This window comes from Paramormyrops kingsleyae, chromosome 17 (assembly GCF_048594095.1).
Source record: "Paramormyrops kingsleyae isolate MSU_618 chromosome 17, PKINGS_0.4, whole genome shotgun sequence".
Lineage (NCBI taxonomy): Eukaryota > Metazoa > Chordata > Actinopteri > Osteoglossiformes > Mormyridae > Paramormyrops > Paramormyrops kingsleyae.
The window spans coordinates 6418317-6442450 of NC_132813.1; the positions used below are offsets into that span (position 1 = coordinate 6418317).

A 24134-nucleotide genomic window follows, 5' to 3' on the forward strand; every position below is an offset into this window, starting at 1 on the left:
TCTCCATTCCATGTCAAAATAAATTTCCACTCTGCAATCGGTCGATATTTAATTTCCTGTTTTGAGGCATGGGAAATGGATTCAAAATACTATATGTTTTTATTTTTTTACCGTCAAACTTTGGCCACAAAACATGCACTCCGTGGGAAAGCCGAGACGGAGCCGAGGCCAGGCGGACTGCCTTCAACCTGGGGCAGCCCTCACAACGCGGTCGTAGGCTGAAACAGCGGTGCACCGCATCCTCAGAGGGCGCCGGGGTTTGCAAACCACTCGCCACTGCGGTCGCGGCGGATCAGGTCGAACTCCCAGCAGGAATCAAGCAGCTTTGCCGCCGCAGCTGTAACCGCCCCCCCACATCGGCAGGTATCCGCCCGCCCGACCTCCGAGCGAGCGTCAGCTGAATGATCAAGCGGCCCGGAGTGTAACCTCTATACATCGCTGGCCTCACACCTGACTTCCCTGTACTTTATTCACTTAAAGAGTCACACGGAAATTGTATTTAATTGTTTTATACATATACCAAAAGCCAACTATAATGACTTAATGCCCTAAGAATGATTTTTGTTACGTGTGCGTTCGTAAATCCCCCCCCCCCCAACATTACCGATGGGTAAGAACCTTGCTTTACTTACTAGTTGCTTTTCTTGACACAATTAATGGTTTTTAAATTAAATTCAATTATAACTACATTGCTTTAATACAGATACCTTCTAAAAGGTTCCTTGGTCCATTTCTTCCAGTCTTGCATCGCTTGAGTGGTTAAAAAGAATCAACTGTATGAAGACGTTTGTTGACAAGTTAAAAGTAGTGTACCTTTGCAATAATACGTTGTTCTCCCTCAGCCAAGAATCAATCTTAATATTACAACCCATGACTTTATTTTATTGCAAATAATCCAAAACACAGACACACACAATTGATAAGTTTTCATTTTCATTTAAAATGGCATCGAAATTCACAATTCGTCCTCCTTTGCAGCTTAGGGATTTTCTTTCCTACGTACTTGACCAAAACACTTGAAGCTGGAAGCGCGTCTCTATACCCCCTTTAATCTGCCGAGACGCGTATACATCATTACGAACGATAGGAGCTGCCTTCCATAATCCAAGAGAGAAAATAGGAAAAAAAAATAGGTGCTTTCACCAATGCCTGCTATATGCATGATTGAATATCGACAAGCTGATTGGAGTCTCGCTCCATCATACACCCCCATCAGATACAATCCCTTATTAATACGTTTTTTGAAAAAAAAAAAATAAAATAGAACTTCCCAGACCCTGGTTTGTTAGCCAGTTAATAATTTCGTAATGCATGCGGTCAGCAGGAGCACCCCATTCGGCACGGAAGAAGTGACAGACTTGCGGGCTGAAATCCAGGCAAAGTTACAGTACGGCGTCCACCCCCTTTCTTCATCGACACGAAAAGCGATGATAGAAAGCAGCAGTTTATTTTACATCCCAGAAGAAAATGTGGATTAATGGGTTTCACATTACAGAACGTGGCAAACCGGACTCGGAATCAAAAGCCAGCGCGCAGCGGGAATCGTTTCAGCACCGACGTGAACTTCAGAACCAGAGTCCCGGTAAAATAACGAAGCTGGGAAACCTCAAAGGGGATACTATGATTTCTCCCACGGCTCGATCCGCAAGCTTACGGCGTTTCTTCTTCTCGGTGGTCAAGACAAACCCTGATCAAAACGGTCCCCCGCCCCTCTGAAAGTCTGTTTATGGCTCGGCCCCCTTGATACCTATCTGTTATGATTTTGCAACAACGATTTGACACTTGTCTCACCTATGACACCGGACAGTAATTCAGGTTTTACCTTTCTGAAATAGTTAATCGTTCTCAGTGCTGATGCCCCCTAAGGGGGGGGGGGGGGGGGGAGAGAGAATTCTAAAACTCTAAAAGGGCATATTCACATCCTAAACATTCCTCCTGAGAGCAGCTGAATGCTCCGAGGGCATCAACACAGCTGACCCCATCTTTTGTGTTGCAAACTAGCATGAAGGGAAGCGTTTCCTTCTATGAAAAACAAAAGAGCCGGTCCTTTTCAATTACATTGCAGAGATGTGTGCAGACATAGGCCTACATTTTTTTCTCCAACAGATCTTCCTTAAACGATAAATAAAGGCTAATTTTAGATGATACCATCTAAGAACATATAGGCTATGAAACAGGATTTAACTATGAGCAGCTCGAAGCTCAAAGCAGAAGTGGTTCGAACAGCAAAAGAAAAACATCCCCGTAACATTTCTAAAACATTGGCCATCGTTTATTTACAATATATTAAACTGTAAAGCAAACGATTATTTTAACAAGAGTCAATTTCAATAAGAAAATAATGAATTGAGAGCTAGAATGAATCATACAGATATATTTATATTTTATATATATATATTAATGTGCACAGCCAGTAGAGTTATGTCTGTATGGATATTTTCTTTATTGTTTTTGCCTCAGTTCTTTGTGAAATGCTAGACTTCAAATTAAAGTGATTATTGAAAGCATAGAAAACAATACGAGAGCAGTTTATGTTATAGTTCGGAGACAAACATTTTTTTTTTAATCCGAAGACATATGCAGACAGACGCACGTCCGTAAATTTTTCATTCGCACAGTGTACCCCATGTGAAGTTGACGTTCGCTATGATAATTGTACTCAATATGAACAATAATTATAAAGTACATATACGAAGCATCCTCTTGAGTCGTCTTTCCTGGTTAAACGGCAACTCCTCAGTTTACTATAATCCCGCAGTATGGTCAAGACACTGGCACATCATCTATGTCAATCAGTCTGCTTCGAAAAAATCCTCAAGGGATTTCACAGTGTAAAATGTCACATAGACATACCCCTTTTCACCAGCATAGTCAAAGTGACTAGTGTAGAACAGGCAACTATCAGAGGTTTTAAATTTTGGCCAGGAAAGGGCCAGAGATAAGGGCCCAGTGACCATTTGTTGTCCTGTATCCTATCATCAGCACTGGCAGGAGAAGGGAACAAGAGACAGACCAGCACCGCGACACGCAGTGCCCAGTGCCGAGTACGTTCCCTCTGGAAAACAAAGCAAAGCGAACAGTGAAAAGCATGAAGGGGGGGGGGGGGAGCAGGAACCTGAGCCAAAGACTCTTAGCAGAAACCAATCCTCCAAGCTAAAGGAGAGCAAGACAAAGCACATTATAGGAAACCAGGGGAGCCCAGAGGTTTAATTTCCTATGCTGCCACTGTACGCTGAGCCTGTCCAAGCAAATCACTTCTTACACATCAAGCCGAAAATGGGGGGGGGGGGGGAAGCATATATAAATATACATAAGGGCCACCCGTTTACGTGCGCGCATCCTCTGCATTTCCCCCAACTGCCCGCTTTGTGAAATAATTCCAACAAATAAACAAGAGGAGAGAGACACCAGAAGCCCAGTCTGACGACGTTGTGGGAATTTTAGCAAGGCTACAGGGGGGCCCAGATGCGGGAGAAAACCAGCACGGCTCTGCCCCAACGCTGCTTTTTCTGAGACTCCGAGTAAGGAGACAATAAGAACAACTGTACGCATGTACTTACAACAGACGTGTTTTGGTAGTTAACCTTATCTTTTATTTATGTATTTATTTATTGATTTGTGTTATGCGTGCAGCCAAACAGAGTCTCCTGCCAATGTAAAACCGAATATCCTCTGGCTCTTTGGCTCAATAACAAGACGCCGAGGTGTGGTGGGGCGGGGGGGGGCGGGCGGTCAGCTTTTTGACAAGCAGAGAGGGGCGGTTATCAAAAAAACAAAAAAAAAATAAAAAAATCGAGAAGTTAAAAAGCATCACTGATGAGCTGGTTTCTGAAAGGACGGTGGAGGCCAGACAGAACGAGCCAAAACTCCACCCCAGAATCCTGGGTGTGACCCCAAAGGCCGCATAAAGTTTTCGAATTCCGACGCAAGCCACAGATTGTAAAAATAAAAATAAAACATATTACACCAATGTGACAATTTGATATTCCAGGTTAGAAGACTAGTGGTTGCGAGTCCGTGATCGCGACATGGTGGGGTCTACATGCACTGCGAGCCCTTGGTTCAGGTTGTCATGCTGGTGATAGGGCACGGCAGGGCATGGTCTAAGGTGGTAGGGGTATCAGTCTGTGGAACTGCAAAAAGTGGGGTGTCTGTTCTTCCTCGGGGGTGAATAGGGGCAGGCAAGGCGTGCTGGGGACTGTTCATGGCAGGGGGAGGCTGCTACGCTGTTGTTTCCGACGGCTTTCCCTCGCTGTCGCTGTCGTTCAGGTAGCTGCGGCGGGAGTATCGGGGGCGGTAGGAGCTGCGAGACGCCCCCCCTTCCTTTTTTTCCTCATCTTCCTCCTCTTCGTCAGATCTATCCAGGCCAAATCGCTTTCGACTGGGTGGCGGGCTACAGGAGGGGAAGTCAAGAGGACATTTCAGTTAGCATCTGAGATTTACATAATTCTTTAAAACTTCCTCCCATCCCATCATATGTTAAACAAGGGTTGAGTTAACTTGCTTTCAGTCAGTTTGGCGACAACAAGTGCAAGACTGATGCAATCGGGAGTAAATATCAACTCAAAGTCCATGCAGAGTTGCTGAAGACTTGTCACCATGCCGTGAGGAAGCAAAACAAAACAAACGAACAAACACAGCCTCTTAAAGAAACCCACACCTTTCATCTGAAAGAAATTTTCATTTCTAAAGTCCGAAGTATTTTCTGAACAAAAGAAAAAGGTAAGCGTATCCTTTCAAAGTTAATGCAGAGCATTTTATGAAATCAATTCAAAACTTGGAGAAGGTTTAGCATGAAAACTGATCATCACAAATCAGTCTATAAAAGAACATCAAACTTTCTTATCACATGCAAATTAATTACAACAACCATGGACAAACACCTTCATGTCTCCCATGCCCCGAACGCTATAATGTATAGATTCTCAACCCCTGAATTCTTCCATCCATATACTGCCCATTCGAAAGTTCTCGTGTAGCTCAAATATTGCAACCCTCAGGTTACAATCAGCCAATCGTCTCCCTGTAACATAAGCGGTGGCTTTCCGAATCAATGTGCTCATTTGATTATGCCTGTAGTGCTTTATTAAATGCAGAAAGAAAATATAGATATTGGGTCTGATGTACCAAGTTATTTCCATTCTTGTAGTAAGGTTGTAAATCACACCAGTGCTTATTAGTAAGTTAGTTGTTGCAATCGCACTCATTTAATGCCCTAACCTTTTGTGGAAAATTTCTTTAAATACAACACACAATGTTGTATCCATTATTCCATTATGTATTTTTAGGAGAATAAAAAAAAAAAACAGTAATTCGCCTACATTGATACGCCTACAGTTTGAGCCAAGCAGCTTGAACAGATTTCACCTGCTGAATGAAATTCAAAATGCCCTGCAATGTGAAAATAGCTGTTATGTTGGAGATAATTTGATTCGACTCCAAAGTTAGTTCACGGTTCAAACAGTGGCAATTAACATACAAAAGATAATGACCTTTGGGTAAACGACCAGTAACACAGCGCTGCTGGGAGCAGAGCCTGGCGATGGTTAGTGTCACAGCAAGTCTAGGTGTCATGCCTCACCGCAGACCAGGCGAGACCTACTGCCAGCTTTAGTCACTGTCAGGCCTGTAGAGGTACTTCATCATCACGTTGTCCACCTTCTTCTTCCGCTTCTTCTCTTCTTTTTTGCTGAGCATTGGGCCCCCCGCTGAGGCTGTCGGGTCGTCATCCTCCTCGCAGCCGGAGGCCGGCCGGCCAGGACCCTTTTTGATGCTACTGGAGCTGCGGTATGAGATGGTGGAGGCCCCGGAGCTGGAGGAATCCGACTCTGACTCTGAGGACGACGACTCGGACGAGGATGACTCTGAGTCGGTCTCCTTCTTCTTGGACTTCTTCTTTGACTTCTTCTTGGAGCCCTTCTTGCGGCGCTCATCCGGTGAGGAGCTGTGCGACCCTCGGCTCCTCTTCTTCTTCTTCTTGGTCTTGTGGCTCCGGCTGCTGCGGCCGCTGCAGCTGCTGGCTGAGCGGCTGAAGTCCAGGGCCGAGGCAGAGCGGCGCACGCCGGAGGAGCCTTGGCCGGCCTCGCGGTCACCCTGGGAGCTCTTGGCACTCCGCACGCTTCGGCGGTCCTCATCATCCTCGCCCGGCGCCCCGCCTTCTCCCTCCTCTGTGGAGTCTTCCAGGCTCCGCCTCTTGAACTTGATGGGCTTGAAGCTCAGAACCTCGTTGATGGCCGCCTCCAGATCCGGGTCCAGGTAGTTCCGGTGGGCGACCGGCTTGATATCAGATGTGTCGGGGGGGTCGGAGTCCGTGGCCCGGGCTTGAGGCGGCATGGAAAAGCTTCGTCCAGATGAGTGGGGGCTGTAGGCGCTGGAGCGGCCTTCGCTAAACGCCACGCTCATAGCGTCATCATCAAACTCGCTGAGCCGGCAGCTGCGACTCAGGGACATGCGAGAGTCGGCGCGGCTCACACTGCCAGGGCTGCGCCCCCCCGAACGCCTGCTTAGGCTGGGGCTGACAGCTGAGCCGTAGGTGTCGCTACGTCGGTCGTCCAGGCGGGAGGAGTTGCTGCGGCGCAGGCTGTGAGGACTGGAGCCCCCGAAGCTGAAGGAAGACTTACCGTCATCATCTAAGTCCAGCCCACGACGGGCAGAAGCCCGGCTCGGAGCAAATGAGGAGACTGTGGACTCCTTGTCGAACTCAGACCAACGGCTGTCCAGCCCCTTCCTGGCCCGGCTGGTGGCCTCGGAGTAGGCGTGAGAAATGACAGAGCTTCGGTCATCCAGCTCGTCCCCGGCTTGGGATCTTCTCCAGGAGCTGACAGAGTGGGCGTCATCCGGGCCGTCGGAGGACTTAGCCTTCGCCTTGCGGAACGCGGACAGGTCCTGGCACTCCGACTGCTCCTTCAGGGCGCTAAAGAGGGAGCTGTCGTCTCCCTGGCCCCCTATGGAGTCTTTCAAGCTGGTGCGCTTCCTGTAGCTGAGTGAACTCATCACGGACACAGGTCTGCTCTGCTCTACTTCTTTGCCGTTACCATCTTTCCATTCCTTGCCCTCTTTGCCCTCCTTCCCTTCCTTGCCATCTACGTTGATGGCATATCTGGGGAGGATGTCGTCAAATGAGGACAAACGTAGACGGCATAAGACCACAAACGAAGATGGAGGAAATGGAACAGAAAGGGAAGCGATGGATGAGTGACACGCTCAAAAAGGAGGGATGACATTTAAGAACAAAAACAAGAGGAATAGTTTTGAATATTTTTTTTCATCTGGATAATAAAGGAGGTGAGAGAGAAACTAAAAACTGGAAAGGTGCTTTTGTTCACAAACAAATAAATGTGGGGGGTAGATTATACAATTGAATTCCAAGCGAGAGAAGTGTTCAATCAAAAATACAGCAAAAGGTTTTTCACTACAGAATTTAAGGAAATCAAGCCCAGGCCCTCGGTGTAATGAGTTCAGCATGACTGAGCATAAGGACAATACAGAGGATGAATCAATTTTAATGAAAAGGTTCAGTGGTGTAACGCAACTGAGGATTTTGATTCAGCCCTTTCTTATCGCTTGGAAAAGGAGAATGTGCAGCTTAGCACAGGCTGGCTCAAAAAACATTGCAAATATTAAACACCTTCTAAATATGCATCCAATTTCTATACGCGCCTGACTTATGCAGGGTCGCGGGGGGTCGGGAGCCTGTCCTGGAAGCTATGGGTGCAAGGCAGGGAACAACCTAGGATGGGGGGGCCAACCCAACAAAACATTCTTCTTATAACACAGAGGTAACAACCATATGCCTGCACTTTCACGATTCTTTAATTAACCGTGTCTATAAAAGTGTCTCAAACGTTGTCCAGTCGATTTGAGTGGCAGAAGCGGAGGGAAGATCAAAACCACCGTCCCTTTAAAAATAAACAAATAAACAGAAGCCCTAACAGCCATTAGACCTTCTCTGAAAGACATGAGAATGGTACCATTGAACCTGTCAGGTACCAGGCAGGGTTATCGATCTGTGATGGGGTGGGGGGGGGGGATACGTCAATAAATCTATGTGGGAAGGGGCTCCGTTTTGGAGGCTGGTCATCAGATAAACGCATCAATGATCAACTATCAATGTCTAAGCAAGTGCGAGGAGGTGTGTGCTCTTAGGGTGATCCTTCACTTTGTCTCCAAGAGGCCGAGGGGCTGTGCTAAGGCGCTGGGTCACTGTTCTAGGAGGAACACCACTGGAGCGGGGAGCAAGTGAGCCCATGGGCAGCGGGATTCTGCGGGGTTACGGGTTTACCTGGAACTCTTTAGGCTGCCATCATCGGACAGGTTCTTGCCAGAGCCCTTGTTCTTGGACAGCCAAGACTTGACGCCATCGACGCGGTCCTCCACCTCAGAGTCTGTTCCTGAACCCCCCTCACTGGCGGGGGAGGGGCAGAGAGAACCCAAGTCAGTTTGAAGAATGGGGAAGCTGAGCTGAGCTGAGCTAGACGTTAGTGGGGGGGGGGGGGGGGAGTTGGAGCGCAATAAGTGGGCGGGGTCAAGCGTGTGGGTTAAAGGGCCAGTAACAGCGGCCCCTGCAATCGCGGCTTTGCGGTTAGTCGGCAGCCTGGTACCGGTTATACACTCAGAAGCGACGCGCCGGGGAGCGGCACACAAAAAGGGGAGTCGAGCAAAAGGGAGCTCCACAAACTAGAATGCTTTCATTTTTTTTTCCCCCCAGCTTCAACTTCTCCTCTGCACTCTCCAGGGAAAAATATCTATTCCGGCGAACAAGAAAATAGGCCTCTTCCAGAAATATTTACATTTCCTTCATGTGGTGACATATTCGAGACAGAGGGAAAGGAAAAAAATAAAACCCCATAGCTTTGCACAAAGAGTGAATCTCAAAACCAGTAGGCTTGACTATATAATGGACGGATAATTCAATTCTGTTCATTTTTTTACAGAGTGCCCTTCCCAGCCAAGAGGCAGCACTGCAGCACTTAACAAAGGTTTAGCAAAATAACATGTAAGTGACTAGATGGAACAGGGGGGGAAAAAAAACAACAAAAAGAAAAACTCATCCATTAAGTTCTTTTATCAGGGCATGGACGCACTGCAATCATGACATTAGCTTTGGCTGTGAAGATGAGTGAAAACCAACTTAGAATGATGAAGGGGGGGGGGGGGTTCACTGAACTCTCTATGGTCCAAGTACAGAAAAAACAAGGAGTCCTTGCCAGAAAGACAGAAAGCTACAAAAGTGCATTTGTGGCAGCGAACGGACGGCTTTCCGGGAAACGTAAAACACGAACCTCAAAGCACTCTGCTAATCTTACCGTAACGGCACGACACGACAGTTAAGCAGGCTCCGGTGCAAACCTGTAATTAACGTGGGCCCAGCTACTAAGGTCCTGCTCTGCGGAACACTCTGGGGGGTGCAAACGAGTCTGCCCTCCCCTCCCGGAGCCCCATCAGTGAGACTCGAGTGAACAAAGGGCGACGGAGGTGTGATGGGAGGCGCTTCAGCCGCCATTCGGGAAGGGAGTTTATTTGTTCTTCTTTTTAATTTAGAAAAATAAATCAGATTTCACTTGAGGGGTGGATAGGGGGAGGGGGAGCTGGTTTTGAGAGAACACACATAATTAATATCTCTGGCTTCAAAGTGGCTAAGGCTTGGCGTCTGTCGTACTTCAGAAATACTGATTTTACCGAAGGAGCTTTTATTATAAGGCGGTAACTTGGAGGTAATTTTATTTGCTCAGTCCCATTTCTACACCAAGTCCCATATGTCACATCTGCAAAGGCGCCACGACACATGGCAAATGTGAACAATGTCGTTTCAAGCGAGCCAAGGCAGTGGTACAAAAAGAATATAAACCAAGGTTAAAACTCAAGAAGAACATGAGGGCGCCTGGTGTCTCCGGAATTTTCTTGCGGGCAGAACCGCCAAGGGCAGCAAGGGCTTGCAAGTCAGAGATCCAGATCGCCGACACCGGAACCCAAAATCATGGACCGTCACGGCTGTGCCCAACAAGGGCCAGGTGCCTTAACCAAGTGGACGGATGGAGACCCTTCGGGAGCATGCTGTCCAGCAGCTACGGAGCAAAGGTGACGTAAACCCGTCAGCCCCTGTGTCACACCCAGCATGAAGAGTACCGGGCCTGAACGGAAATTACAGCATTTTACGCTCCTACAGTTTCTCCACATGGCTGTAGAGCTTCAATCAGTGGGTTCGCCCAGCTGGAAGGTCTGCTTCCCCAAGCCCAGGCGAATCACACGTACATCTTATTAACGGCCCTGTTCCTTCGCCCCGAGTTAGACCTGACAGTCTTTTATCCATTCTACTGGGAAGTAGGAGCGCCACTAGACTTTTATGAAAAAGGGGAGCTTAGCCTTTATTGGGGGGGTCTGGTTTGAATGCAAATGGATGAGAGCACACTATTTAATTAGTGTACATTTATTTGGGGGGGGGGGGGGTAGATAATATTTTAAGGGGACTAAAGCCCCCTCATAAAACAGCCCTAGTGACGCACCAACTGGGAACCTATAATTTCTATGCAAACTCCAGACCAGTGACCTGGGCTATGGAACTGAATCACCAGTTGCTGAAGCAGGCCTCGGTCTATCACCACAGACCCTCGGCGTTTCTCAGGAGACGGGCAAGGGTGTGGGTGTGGGGGGGCGTCGGTGGGCATCCTGGGCGGGGAGGGCAGATCTCCAGGTCGGGGGAGTGCTCTGTAATCGAGTGCTTTGCACACGGTGTCACACACAATTTATGTTCTTGGTCGTGTACCATTAGTTAAGCAGTCCTGAAGCTGAGGGGAGCAAACAAACAGAAAGACCGCGCGCGGGGACATTAATTGTGTGTGACAGTCTGCTGCCACCGGTTGTACATCTCTGTTACACACTATTACATTTATCATTAACACCTATGGATTCGCCGTCCCGTTCAGGCAGCTCTTGCCCCCCCCCCCACGCGCTGCTGTTTGTGTGGCGACCCATATAATACTCCCACAGCTATTCTTCAAAGCGTTTAGCAGAAACATTCACATCATAAATTAACACACAGGCATGGACTTACATATAAGGGTAAACCGGCCAAAAAAACTGAAACAAATATTGTCAGTATCATGTCAATGGAGACCTGTTATCAGCTGCTAGGGGGATTTTAAAGGGGCGCTGAAATTGTATCTGGAGGTCATTTAAGTGAAGTGCTTCCCTTAAGCCTAAACCAGTGTCTTCTTTTCATTACTCAGAGAGCTCTTTATTTTTTTTTATTATTTTTTTTAAGGTTCCTCTCCAATCTCCTCGCTTTATTCTGGGGCATCTTCCCCGCCTCGAGGAAGGGCTGCCACCGGGTACCAGAGCTCTGGAAAATTCTCGGCACACAGTCAGCAGGGACCCCCGGAGAGACCTACAGATCTTGCAGCACTGGGGAATATACCACGCTAATTTAAACTACATTCTACATGTAATAAAACTACATTCCCCAAGGAAAAGCACTGGCCCTTTTAAAAATGGTATCAGTCAATGAAAGCTCGCTCTCTGCAGCTGAGAGGCACAGACTATAGAGTCTGAGGATATCGCGAAATGCACACGGACGCGTTTCGGAAAGTGCAGGCAGGGCTCAACTAATCAAGCTGCCCAGCAAACACCCGTAAAGTGTGACGCATCCCCATCTGCATTACGCCAGCAGTTATTTTCCCCGGTGCTGCAATGCGTTACGCTTGGTCAGACGGCGCCGTGACAGTTTAAAAATAAAAAGCCACAGTTTAAAAATAAAAGCACAGAAGAAGCAGAAAAGTACAGCGACTGAGGTACAGTAGGCGCCTACTTTGGGACAGCTGGACGTAGAGAGGCGGCGATTCCGTGCTGCATGTGCAGCATGTCCGTGATCGAGGGGGTGTGCTTGAAAGACGGATGGATGGGGGGGGGGGGGGTGCTGCTCCCATCCAACCGAGCAAATATAGGAGCCCAGGCCAGAAACAGTGTGGACGGCTCCTCGCAATCTGTGTGATTGTCTCTGGCCTTAATGGGCACAGATCATGACCGGGCAGACAGGGAGGGTAAGGGTGGAAAAGGGGGCTCCACACGCAGTTCTGCAGGGGCCCAGACAGATCAGCCCCTCGCGGCAGCACATTCTGTAACAGTTCCCTAACAAACTGGGAAGTAGGAGGGTAGATGGGGGTGGGCGGGGTTTGGATGCAGGTGGAAGCATGTTGTTTGGTGCATGCGTGTCACCGAGCAGGCAGGACCATGCGGTGGTGCGTGCGCCTTGGGGGGGGGGGTTGGCCAGTGAGGAAAAGATCACTGGTGCAGTATCACTGAAGCCTCCTGAGATGGAATTAATACACTGCTGGTGAGTGTCCACTTCTCTGTGCACGCTCATGTGCACGCTCAATCTCATCTTTAAACATTTGTTCCCAATTTGTTTCCAAAACACCCAAGGATCTGGAACCTGGGATCCCAGATTCTCTGGCCAGAAATTAAGCAGGAGTCCCTGCTGTTTTGGGGAGGCTTAGTGAATACTGCACCTTTCGCTGGTGAAGAGCTATAAAGTTCAAACATAAAAGTTTTAAAAGTAAAAGAAATGTGGCCCTCACGTTTTATTCCTTCTTTTCTGGTATTTTGTCACCATGTCTTGTAAACTGGCTCGTGACAAATGGACGAGACACACCAAGACAATGAGGAGGGGGAAGAAAGGAAAAGTGAGAAAGTAAAGTAAAAAAAAGAGCCACACCGAATCAGCAATGCGTCACGGGAGCATAAACACACAGCAGGATCAAATAGAGGCAGAGGCAGATGTCCGCGTATATTCAGAGGTCCGATGTTCCCATGGGCAGGAGTCATGTCTTCCTCTGTATTTTTGGACTGTGACTCACCAGTACTCCCTCGCACCCTATCCCGCCCGCCCACACTGCTTTGCTGACAAGTTAGCGTATGGTAATGCCGACTGACTTTTTACTAACTAGTTTTACTACGGCGAGGCAGCAGAGCTGTGCCTCTTGTACAAACGAGCCTCAGCAGGAGTCAGGAACTATAAATAAACAAATGCTAAACGAGGAGGACGGATCCTGATTAAACTGGGACAGCTGTAGCTGACGGAAAAGGAGAAAAGACTATTTAAATATTGAGATTAAGCGCTGCTGCTTCCAAGACAAATCTTTCCGGAAATGTAAATAGGATATGCCAGACTCATTCCGGCTGTATTAGCTACAGGAAAATATCTGTGCTGGGTAATTTCCAAGTTATCTGTGAATATGAAGTCCGGAGTAATCATTACGGTAAGGGATGGCAGCAGTCACGATGTCACTTCCTGCAGCCACGGTACTCCTGGAAGACCGGGGTATCACAGCACAGATGGACAATGTGTGGACGGCTCGGGACCTGTTAATGAGGTCCTCGTTGTCGTCGCTCTCCATTTCGTCCTCGATGGCGGCCTGCAGGTCGCCGATCCGTTTGAAAGCGAGTTTAAGATCTGCCTGCAGACTCTGGTTGGCGGCTTCCAAGCTCTCGATGTCCATTTCCTGCGGGGAAGAAGTTATATACTGAGTACTTGACCCACAATGCATTGCCTTAATAGCCCGTTGAGACCAGCTGTGCTTAGTTGAAAAAATATTCTTCATGTGACTATGGGTGTTTCCTGACATGCGTGCTTTTGTTCTGTTGTACCCACGTCATCTTCCATTGCTGAAGACCAGTTCCAATACTCAAGAACAGAATACAGAGGGTGGTAAAATTCCCTGGATGTCGTTCTTGCCCCACCCCAAATATCATGGATACATCGGTTGCATCCTCGCCGAATGAGACCAATCCCATGATTCGTTGCACCCCAAGTTCGTTCTCGGAAGGCAAGTTAGCAAGACCTGTCTCACCAAGACCGCGAGTACCATCTTTGTGTTCTTAGTATTGAGAAACGCACTAAGATATTTTTTTTAAGGTGGGGGGCATAAGAGGAGCCATATCTCATATAGAGGGGCCAACATTAACATTAGCCAATGATATGTTTTAAATCGATGAGTGATGGTGAGGGGTCACACTGGAGGCCAATCAGCTTCCAGTTGAGGCCAATGTACCACGGCCCCATCCCTTTATATGAAGCAAATTTAACTGAATGATGTTTGCATGTCTAATGACGTGTTGCTTATATTCATGTATTAGGGACATGGATTGAGGAGTGAAGCTTCAAAATCCATTAGCGGTGAAATTAATGTGTGCTGTCAGTCACCGGGCCATTTAACTCAAGCGATACATTAAAGGTTGATTTGGAGGACGATTTGTCACGCTCCTTCATGCATTCCAGCTTCCATGGCGATCGCCCTGCTGTCCATGTGAACCATTAACCATCATCACTGGGCATCTTCGCGTGGAGTCCAGTCCTTCCCTCCAAGCCAATTCTGCTTACCAAAAGTGCTCCTCTGGCCAGCTCTCCTCTCATGCTCAAGCCCCTAGCCATCCAGGCTTCTCACTTTGACAAACAAACTGATGCAACTTCAGCCCCAGCTTCTGCTTGACCAGATTAAAAGACCCACAAGACTCCACTGACCACCTATCCAGAAGCAGACTTCAGTAGGAACCGGTTGACGTCACAACCATTTGCAATGATAGCAACAATGATCGCTGATTATCAGTCCAATTAGTCAAAAACATTATCAATCGAATTACGTTATAATTAATAGCACTGTCAGGAGCACTCGGAAGTAATGTTTGATTGGCGCTTTCTGGGAGACAGCTTAAGGGCTTCTAAAAAAGAATCAAGGATTTTTTTGACATCTCTTAACAAAAGCTACTGGGTATCGAAACACTTGAATAATAAAGCTTTGATGTTACATCTGAGACACTCTATATACTGGAATCTTTATGCATAAAGATTCAGATAAATCAAGCGATGACCCAGCATCTCATAAAAATGTAACAGCATCTGCCCTTGCCAGAACTTTTAGTGTAGCCCCCCCCGTGAAGAAACGAGGAGGCCCTACCAGCTCATGCTTCTTGCGGCTGGCCTCCGCCTCCTTCTTGGCTAGCTCGGTGATCTCCTCTTTGATGTCTCGGATCTGCCGTTGCATGCGCTTGTTCTGCTCCCTTTCCCGGCCCTCCCCGGCCGTCCGCTGGTCTCGCTCCTCCGTCAGCTTCTCCACGTTCTCCTTCAGCCGGCCGACCAGGCTCTGAGCGGTTAAACGCGGCATTTACGTGAATGAGAGATTCATGACAAAAATCCTAAGTTCCAAGCTGCTATTACACCTCGTTAATTCTGGGGAAACTGGCCGTTCTGCTTCGAGATGTAAATGCACAAGGCTGTCTGGGTCAAATCCATATCCTGTCCCCTTCTTCCACACACACACTTACACTGAACGGGGTCCCAAAGGTTGAGACATCTCCTGCATGCAATAATGTGGGTCCTATGCGACCTTAATGCGATTTTATTTATTTTTTTGTTTGCCTTGAACAAATATCAGCTTATATTAGACAGCCGGAACTGCAAAAAGGCAGACCAGGTGACAAAACACCGGAACTCGAAGCCACCTACTGTCACTCCACTTCTTTATCCACCACAATTAAAAAATACATATATAAAATCATTTTTTTAAAAGTTTTTTTTTTTTTCTTTTTAAATCTCGCGTCTTAAATTAAGCAATTCAACGCACCAGCAGATGGAGATTCAACCTTCGTAGTCGACCTCTTTAAACCGCATTTGATTGCCTGACCGCCTCCGAACCGCAGACTGCATCGATCCCTCCCACACAGACGCGGGGTCGGTGACCTTTCGTTACCTAACAGCTTGAAAGTTCACAGCGCCGTGAACCGGGTGTACGGTTAGAGCGCCGGGAGGGGTGGGGGTCATGTAAGACAGCCGGTTGGCAAACATTTGGGTGAATTTATTTTGACAACATTGATCCAACGACTCGATGCAAGAGGAGGGTGGCCGCTAGACCTTTAGTCAGGTTAACGCTGTGTGGTATTGGACACATAATAAAAGAGTGGATGTAGGTGCAGGCGGCTGGTAACATTTCAAAGCCAGAACAGGTACCTCCTCGTTACTTTTTTCTATGAAAGCTGCAAAATTAAAAACGTTTCCCCTTTCGTCTCCAGAAATCAGCGGATGCAAATTCAAAATAACCAAATTAGTAAATAGAAGCCCATGTAGTAAATATGCTATTACTCGCAAGACAGATGGGAGAGTTAAAGTTAGATGAGAAGCGACATAACGTAATCTAACAGCTTTCGGAGCCAAATTGCATTAATCTCGGAGAGACGGTGGGAAAAAAAAAATGGGGAGAGAGTGTTGGGGGGAGGGGCAGGCAGGTGTAGGAAAGGTGAATATATTTGGAGGAAGTCTCTATTAATCCCTTTACACATGCTCATTAATTAATCCCCGCCCCCCACCCTCCTCGCTCCCCACCCTCCTCGCTCCCCTCTCAGCTCACATGCAGGCTGGCTCCCCCCCGCCCCGGCTCACCTCTAGACGCTTGACCTGAGTCTTCTCGAACTCCAGCTTGGTCTCCAGCTCGCGGATCTTGGCCTCCTGTCTGCTGACCAGTGACTTCTCCACCATGGACTGCTCCTGGAAATCCAGCTGGCTCTGCAGGGCTTGGAGCTGAGCCAGCCCAGAAACAGAAGGTGGGTTCTGACCGAATCCGCGCTTCCACAACCTGACTCGCCGCCAAGGAACCGTCTTATGGACTGCAGGCCGCTCGCCACTCTGCCACATCTTGCCCACTTATGCTCATATGAGTGATTTATTGATGAAAATAAGTTTCAATAAACTTACTTCTAATGGGCATCATGACAGTATTTCGCTGCCGAAATATCTGGAACTTCACATCCGCCCACTTCGAATTCTCGCCCACTGTAAGCCTTCCTACTTTTACTCTTAATTTGTTTATACCAGTTTATCTGTCCAAAATAGTCTTCTTTATCTGCATAAGAGACCTTTCAGATCTATTACTTAAGGTCCGCAAGTTTTTATTTACCTTTCAACTTCATAAAATATTCCTTGAGAAATAATAATGATTTCCTGCACACTGACTCTCGAAAAACACACTCAATTTATCCACAGATGAACACCGGCAACATTTGCATGAATAACACCGCAAAATAATAACCATCTTGGCGTCTGACAGCGTCTCTGATAAATGAGCTGCACGGTGAAGAAGCCAGGGGTTTAATAACGATCTCGACAGCGCGTCGAGGAAGGTGAAGCTGATGTTTTATAAACTCGTTACGCTTGCGGTTTTCCAAGGCTCCTATTTGCAGATAAAAGCTGTTCTTAGAGCATAAAAGGAGCAGCTTTTTTTTTTTGTCAGCCCGGAGCGATTTATTTCAAAATCCATGAAAGGATGGGGAGAAAGGGTGGCCTCCGTAATGAGCAGCTATGGATCCCGGGGGCGGGATTTGGAAATCCCTCACCAGTATCATTAAAAGTCCCCGGCTTTGCTTTCGAACCCAGGCGAGGCTTATCAGCAAAGGGCTCGATCCCAGATGGGCATCGCCCGCTTAAGCTCCAGGGTGAGCCGTAGATCCAGCCAAACTGGGGTCTGCGAGTTGGTAAGTACAAAAAAAGCCCCTGGTCCAGTGCCATTTGATCCCAACAAGGCCGTTGCGCACTTACGACGGTCCAGGATCAAAGAATTAGCAGATCAGGGCAGGTGGGCCGAGTGAACGAAGAAAGCCGCGTAATTCACATCCGACCACACCCAGATGTTTTGGGGGATATCGGGGGGGGGGGGTTACCTTCTCCTGGATCTCCTGCTTCTCCTTCATGGCTTCCTCTAGCTGGCTCTGGAGATCGCTGATCTGAGCCAGGTTCTGGGTCGACTGTCGGGCAAGGAGGGACAGGGACATCGTCAGCGGCCAAACGCAGTGTCGATCGCAGTCACCGAAAGCGAGGCGGCCGCAGAGGGAGATCGAAGCAATGAATAACGTGAGAAAACATTCAAGGATTAAAGAATTAATAGGGAGAAGGAACGTTAATAAAGAGGATGAAAGAATGTTTTTTTTTTCCATTTGTAACGTCTTTTGGATAATTTCAGATAAGCGATAGAAAAACTATTTAAGTTACGTAATCTTAAACCAATAAAACCCTATGGTGTTGGGCTCAGTAAAAAGCCCCAAGTCAGCATTAGCAAAATAGGACAGTAGGTGGTGCAGTAATTAAAGAAAAAGACTTCAAAAGTTAGTAGTTCAAGACCCAGGAGAGTTGCTCCTGTTGTACTTTTAGCCTTAATTTGTTCTACTAAGTTAACATGCTGTATAAATGGATAGAAATGTCATTAAAGCAACCTATATTATTTTGAATATAATACTGGAAAGAGAAAAGCTTTGAGCAGCAGTACTGTGGGAGTGGGGCAGCGCACTGAAGGGTATACGCAGGGTCGAGGGGGTGGGGGTTACCTGGGCGACGGCGGCCTTGTGCTTCTTCATCAGCTCGTTCATGTCCTCCTGGTCCTCCTCCATGCGCGACTGTAGCTCGTTCTTCTCCCGCTGCACCCGACTCAGCTGCTCCTCCAACTGACAGGCAGAAGTTGGGAAGCGGGGGGGGGGGGTAACATGGCCGGGAGATTAAGCTCTCAGGAGCAAATGCTGCTTTTCCACTGGCACAGAGGAACCAGGCCTTTCCCTACCCGCACCGCAAAGAGATACTAGTTACAGCACGGTTCCAGCTCGCTTTGGTTTTCCACCGCAGGGGGGTCAGCTCAATAAAGGCGCTGCCTGGTTCGGAGAGAGGCAGTCACATAAAATGAAAGAGATTTACTGTTCAGATTTACTATGTGGTAATTTCCACTAGCATGTCTATGGGAATTTCTGTGTTATGTTGGCTAACGCTAATGGAATTAGCATTCGGTTGCGTAAAATTTGCATTACGAATCCTTTCCATTCAGCCATTCCCTTTTTAAGTGAGTGGCTGGAAATTTCAGATTCTGTGTTATTGGGACTGCATCAAAACATCGTAATGTGCGATACTACTAATAATTAATAATAATATATAGAATATGCCCTTTTTTTCCTTAATATAATCCATACTAATTGACGCAGATCACTGGTATCTCGGTGCATTTTGACCAATCAGATGGTAGTGACACAAACAGCTCTGTTTAGTCACACTTTTGGCCCTGATGGTAAGCAGGGCCACATAAGCGCGGATAAGGGTCGGGTAAAGCTTCCATAATTTACAATGGAAAATCACCTCTTTGCGGTACAGCTTGGGTACAACTCTGCTCACACTGGTGGTGGAGAAGCGCCAAAAGTGTGAGAAACAATGCTGTGGCTGCTTGATGGTTACAACGCTGCACATCTAAACACAATTAACCACTATTATTATTATTACTATTATTAATAGCAATAATAATAATAATGTATCCATCCATCTTCCACACCCACATGTCCTATGCAGAGTTGTGCGGTTCCGGAGCCTAACCCGGAAGCTATGGGCGTAAGGCAGGGAATAATCGAGGACGGGGCACCAACCCGTCACAGGGCACACTCACCATTCACACCTACGGGCAATCTGGCCAACCCGTCACAGGGCACACTCACCATTCACACCTACGGGCAATCTGGCAACTGCAATTAACTGCAGCATGTTTTTGGATTGTGGGGCGGAAACCGGGGAACCTGGAGGAGACCCCACGGAGACACGGGGAGAACATGCAAACTCCACACACACGGAGCCGTGGCGGAGACTCGAACCCCGGTCCTAGAGGCGCGAGGCAAGAGTAGTAACTACTGCCCCCCCCCTCCATGCTGCCCCGAATAATAACATGAAAATAGCAGATAATGAGGCTCAAATGAACCTGGAAAACCAAATAAATCCTGGGCTGTACGGCAGCCCCCCCCCCGTCAGACTGGAGGCAGGGGGGGGAGGGCCCACATATTAGCAACCATAGTCAGAGAAGCTAATTAGCTGCTGCCTACCGTAGTGCTGCAGTTGCATACTCCCCCAGACAAATTGGAAGACTAATTTCATTTTGATAATTACCTCAACAATATAGAAAAGGCACTTCTCAGGAGCCAGGAACAGGACGTATTAATAAGGCGGGGGAAAATGTGAATATCAGACAGGCTAATGAATCCATTAGCACATACTTGGGAAATTAAATGACCGCTAATACACACCAACACAAAAGACATCCATCTAACTAGAGCGTCGCGAAAAGACCATGGAAGGCGGAACGGCCTGAGCGTATGGTGTTATCCTGAAACGAAGCCAAATTTATTTACACTTACGACTCCAAAGGATGGTCACATGTTTGCACACATACGGCATGTTTAAAGGGTAATGTGGGGTCCCAGAGGCTACCTCTGGCCACCGCTATCCCAGCAGGCTTTGCATGTGCTATTCCTGTGTAGCAGCACAATGTTGTCGGGTTACTCTATTCCTCTGACTCCAGAGGGGGAAAAAAGCAGTTGGGTGTAGACGGATGGATGGATGGTTGGATGGATGGATGAAGGAAGGAAAATGTACATTATTTGTTTCATGGGGACATCGCCATTGGTTTTCTATCAACATCTGTCCCCCACAAGTGCCTGACGCTCATACAAACGAATCTCAGGACCGCGTAGAGGGAATGTGGAGAGATCTCGGGCACATTTCAGATCGGTGTTGCTTAACAGAGCGCGGAAATTTCAAAACTGGCACAGCGGAAGAGAACAGCAAAAGCGAGCATCTAAAGCCCCCTGAATCGGAGAGCCTAAAACAGCCAGCCATCCATTTTGCTGCCCTACAGCAGTCTGCCACTGAGCTTCTACATGAATTCTATTCTTCACCCATCAGTAAAGACTGGGAGGGAAAAAAAAGAAAGAGTGACAGAATCATTAAGCCATAATGTATTTCAAGGTGATATGGCGTGTTCGAAATGGGTTTTGAAACATGTCATTATGGGCGGAAATCGTTCCATGGCAATCGATGGCTAAATCTGAGCCACCCCCCAACAAAAAGAGGTGGAGGAGCTATTGCTGAGCAGAGCTGAGGGGAGGGGGGCATCAGCAGGGCCCGTATCTCATGTGACGCAACTAAATAGTTGTCATCTCCGAGTTCCTCACAACTTCCTGTCAGTGTCAAGCTCAGAGGAGACTGCGGCAGCTGAATCTCAAGTTCCCCCTCGATGATGAGCAGGGGTGTGGCCCCGGCGACGTGGGGGGAAGGCCGTCGCACTCACAGCGCTTTTAGCTTTGGAGATGTCGTCCATTTGGACGTGCAGGTCCTCGATCTCGGCCTCCATGGACTTGCGGGCCTTGACGGCGGCCGCACAGGTGAACTCCGACTCCTCCAGCTGTAGGACGGAAGGGCAAGTCCAGTGAACTCCAGTGCACTGGGCATCCGGGTTTAAACCCGCAGTAAACATGGATGGTGTTTTAGGGATGGGGGGGTGCACACCTGGCTTTTGAGCTGTGTTATCTCACGCTTGCTGGGTGCGTTGTTCTTCAGGTGGTCCAGCATGATCTGGGCGTCGACCAGCAGGGCCTTGGTGCGTTTCAGGTCTTTTCTCAGGCGCTTTTCCGTCTCCACGTCCCTGTGGCTCACCTGTGTGGGGGGGGGGGAGATCCAGACAGTCCACAAGCGGCTCAGAACCCACAGAGCCCATGATAAATGGACCTCAATGTCTCAACCTGATCACCACTGCGCTTACTGATATGGTCACTAGTCTCCTGTGTCAGATTTGTGACATGTGACCACTGCGGGTGAGAGGCCCACTTTGTAGGCCTCTAAACCAGCCGCTATCCCACAATCCTACAGGAGCGCAGAGCAGTTCACGTATTTAGCAACCCGAGTTAAGAGTCACAGCTGAGGGTCACCTGGTCCTGAGCAGTCAGCAGCTTCGCCTCCAGGTCTCTCCTCTCCCGGAGGACCTTCTGCTTCTCGTCGTACTCCTCCTCCAGCTGCACCTCCATCTGCTTCAGCTGTCAATCACGGGGTGGGGGGGGGGGGGTGGTTGAGTGGGTGAGACTGGCAGCCACCGCATGACGGTAGTTTCGGACACATAAATCAACCCCCCCCCCCCATTCACATACAGTATGCGCACTGCAATCCAGAGCTGAAGGAAACCACACTGAGTGCAGTGATTGTGAGTCGCGGTGATGTCAGTGAACAGGTGACTTATGGGGGCGGTGTGCAGCTCGGCCGGTAAGGATGACGTGTCGGAAGGTCGTCAGCTTAAATCCCAGGACTGAAGGAGGGATATCACCACTGGACCCTTGATCGGGCCCCTTAACCCCATCTGACTCTGCTCTCAAGAATGTACATCACTTTAGATAGAAGCTAAATGAATGAAACGTAGTTAAAAAGGCAGTTGGAAAAAAAATTTGATATTGAGAAGTAGATACTGTGTGCCCCCCCCCCCCACTGCCAAGACCTGATGCGCATCAAACACACACACACAGGCACTTCGACTTCTCACAGAAAACCACTTTCAGGGGTGAGTACACCAGGCCCCCACTAACCCGGCTGAGAGTTTTGTGTAGTTGAAAAGAAGAAAAACTCAATTCTCACATCGGGTCTCCACACTGACCCGATTCAGGAGTGCGAGACGCCACAGCGACTCCAGCATTGAGCCCCGATCTCGTACCTTCTTACAGCACGACTGCCGTATCTCCTCCACCTCCTCGTCCTTGGCCTCGACCTCCTTGGCGTGAGTCTGCCGTAGCCGCTCCGTCTCCATTTCCAGGCGTAGTTTCGCCTACGAGGCCGCGGCAAGTCACGAGAAAGACACTGTATCCTGGATACTGACATGACAGCGGCCGGTTCATCTCCGGGTCCCCGAAATGACAACCCAAGTACCTGCTCCAGCATCTGGATGGTGCCGGCCTGCTCGTCCAGCTCCTCCTCCTGGTCCTTCACCTTGGCCTCCAGATCCCGAAGCTGCTTCTTGATCTTGGCCAACGAGGCCTCGTCCTTGGACTCCTGGGACGAGAGGTCCGATAGCTCCGCCTCCAGCTGCTCCACCTTCAAGTTGACAGCGCACAACTCCAGGTCCTTCTCCTGTTGTTTCGGGGGCGGGGGGGGAACAGAGTTAGACTTAACGCCTAAGACTCATACGGTTGCTGCAGAGTCTTCAACAACGGCGTGCCTCTCCCACCTCCAGATGCTGCCGCAGGCCAAACACCTCCCCAGTCAGCATATCCTTCTCCCGACTCAGCTTCTCCCGCTGCGTCCGCTCCCGCTGCACCTCCTCCTGGGACTGCGACTGCTCCGAGTCGAACCTGCAAAGTTCCCCCGAGGGCTCATGTCACCTCTAACCTGTGACCGCAGCCGAAATATCTGACACAATAACTAAAATCGCCGGGGAAAGCAGTTTCAGAAGCATTGCTTCATTAAAATTTCATCTGCAGCTTATATATATTGACATGTTTTGATATTCCATATATTTACCCCCCTTTGATATGCTGTCAAAGACACATTAGCATAATGAGAGAGCTGAGATATAGTGGCCTGTCTGGGGACCCACAGCTTAGCAGTCTGCTAAAAACAGCACCCTATGCCCTATGTCCCCTGACGACGTCCTTCAGCTCTGCAGAAGCAGTGCAGGGAAACCTGACAATTAAAAATTAAATATTCTGCGGGAGTCTGGCAGAAAGCACTGATGGTTCCAAATGTGTGGATGAGAGCGATACGCACCCAGGACCTGTGAAGACCCAGCCGTTCCTCATAGCCTCTTACGTCACACTCAGGTCACAAATCCAAGAACTTGCCTGATGGCCAGTACCCACCCCCCCCCCACACCCCGCCTGCCTTGTCCTCATCTACTGCAGCCAGCCCCCATCCCCCAAATTCCCATTTCACAGCCCTGTGACTTCCACGATGCTGGGCCGGCTTTCGGATAAAACGGGTCTCGTGGCTTAAACCCTCGACTGCTAGAGTCTGCCCCCTAGGGGTCGCTCTCGCCGTGGTTTTTGTTCTTCGCTTGTTCCCAGTTCTCAGGGACGCACACTGACGGCGCAGAATCCAAAAAAGGGTGCTGCATCCGGTTAGCCATTCCCGTTCAGGGGGGAGGGGCGGGTGGGGAGGGGCCCGTCGAGCCGAGCGCTGGGCTCACAGTGCTCTTTAAAGGCCTTCGCCGCGCTGCCGTTTGGCTGATGCCGGAGACTGAAAAGGTCACGCTGAACTTTCCTAAGTCATACGCCACGCCAGTCCTCCCTCAAGCTGTCAGCTTAAATGTGCTCCTGGCTGA

The 24134-nt window shown here is 48.7% G+C and overlaps 1 protein-coding gene across 12 annotated transcripts in view; it reads right to left on the minus strand.

Moving 5' to 3' along the window:
- Positions 1–861: 861 nt before the first annotated feature.
- The window catches only part of myo18ab (myosin XVIIIA b), an 88383-nt gene continuing 65110 nt past the window's right edge, over positions 862–24134 (minus strand). For 9 of the 12 annotated variants that reach the window (XM_072701532.1, XM_072701531.1, XM_072701529.1 and 6 more), the window contains 15 exons: positions 23043–23166; positions 22745–22945; positions 22533–22643; positions 21763–21867; positions 21344–21490; positions 21126–21239; positions 18361–18477; positions 17701–17784; positions 16427–16564; positions 14949–15134; positions 13357–13496; positions 12573–12617; positions 8282–8404; positions 5603–7099; positions 4254–4393 (listed from right to left, as the gene is read on the minus strand). In XM_072701532.1, the coding sequence (XP_072557633.1) occupies positions 5611–7099; positions 8282–8404; positions 12573–12617; positions 13357–13496; positions 14949–15134; positions 16427–16564; positions 17701–17784; positions 18361–18477; positions 21126–21239; positions 21344–21490; positions 21763–21867; positions 22533–22643; positions 22745–22945; positions 23043–23166 (3124 nt within the window). In that variant the 3' untranslated portion in view covers positions 4254–4393; positions 5603–5610. Of the gene's footprint in view, positions 4394–5602; positions 7100–8281; positions 8405–12572; positions 12618–13356; positions 13497–14948; positions 15135–16426; positions 16565–17700; positions 17785–18360; positions 18478–21125; positions 21240–21343; positions 21491–21762; positions 21868–22532; positions 22644–22744; positions 22946–23042; positions 23167–24134 lie in introns of all 12 variants that reach the window. The other 3 variants (XM_072701534.1, XM_072701526.1, XM_072701535.1) reach the window with 3 other exon arrangements.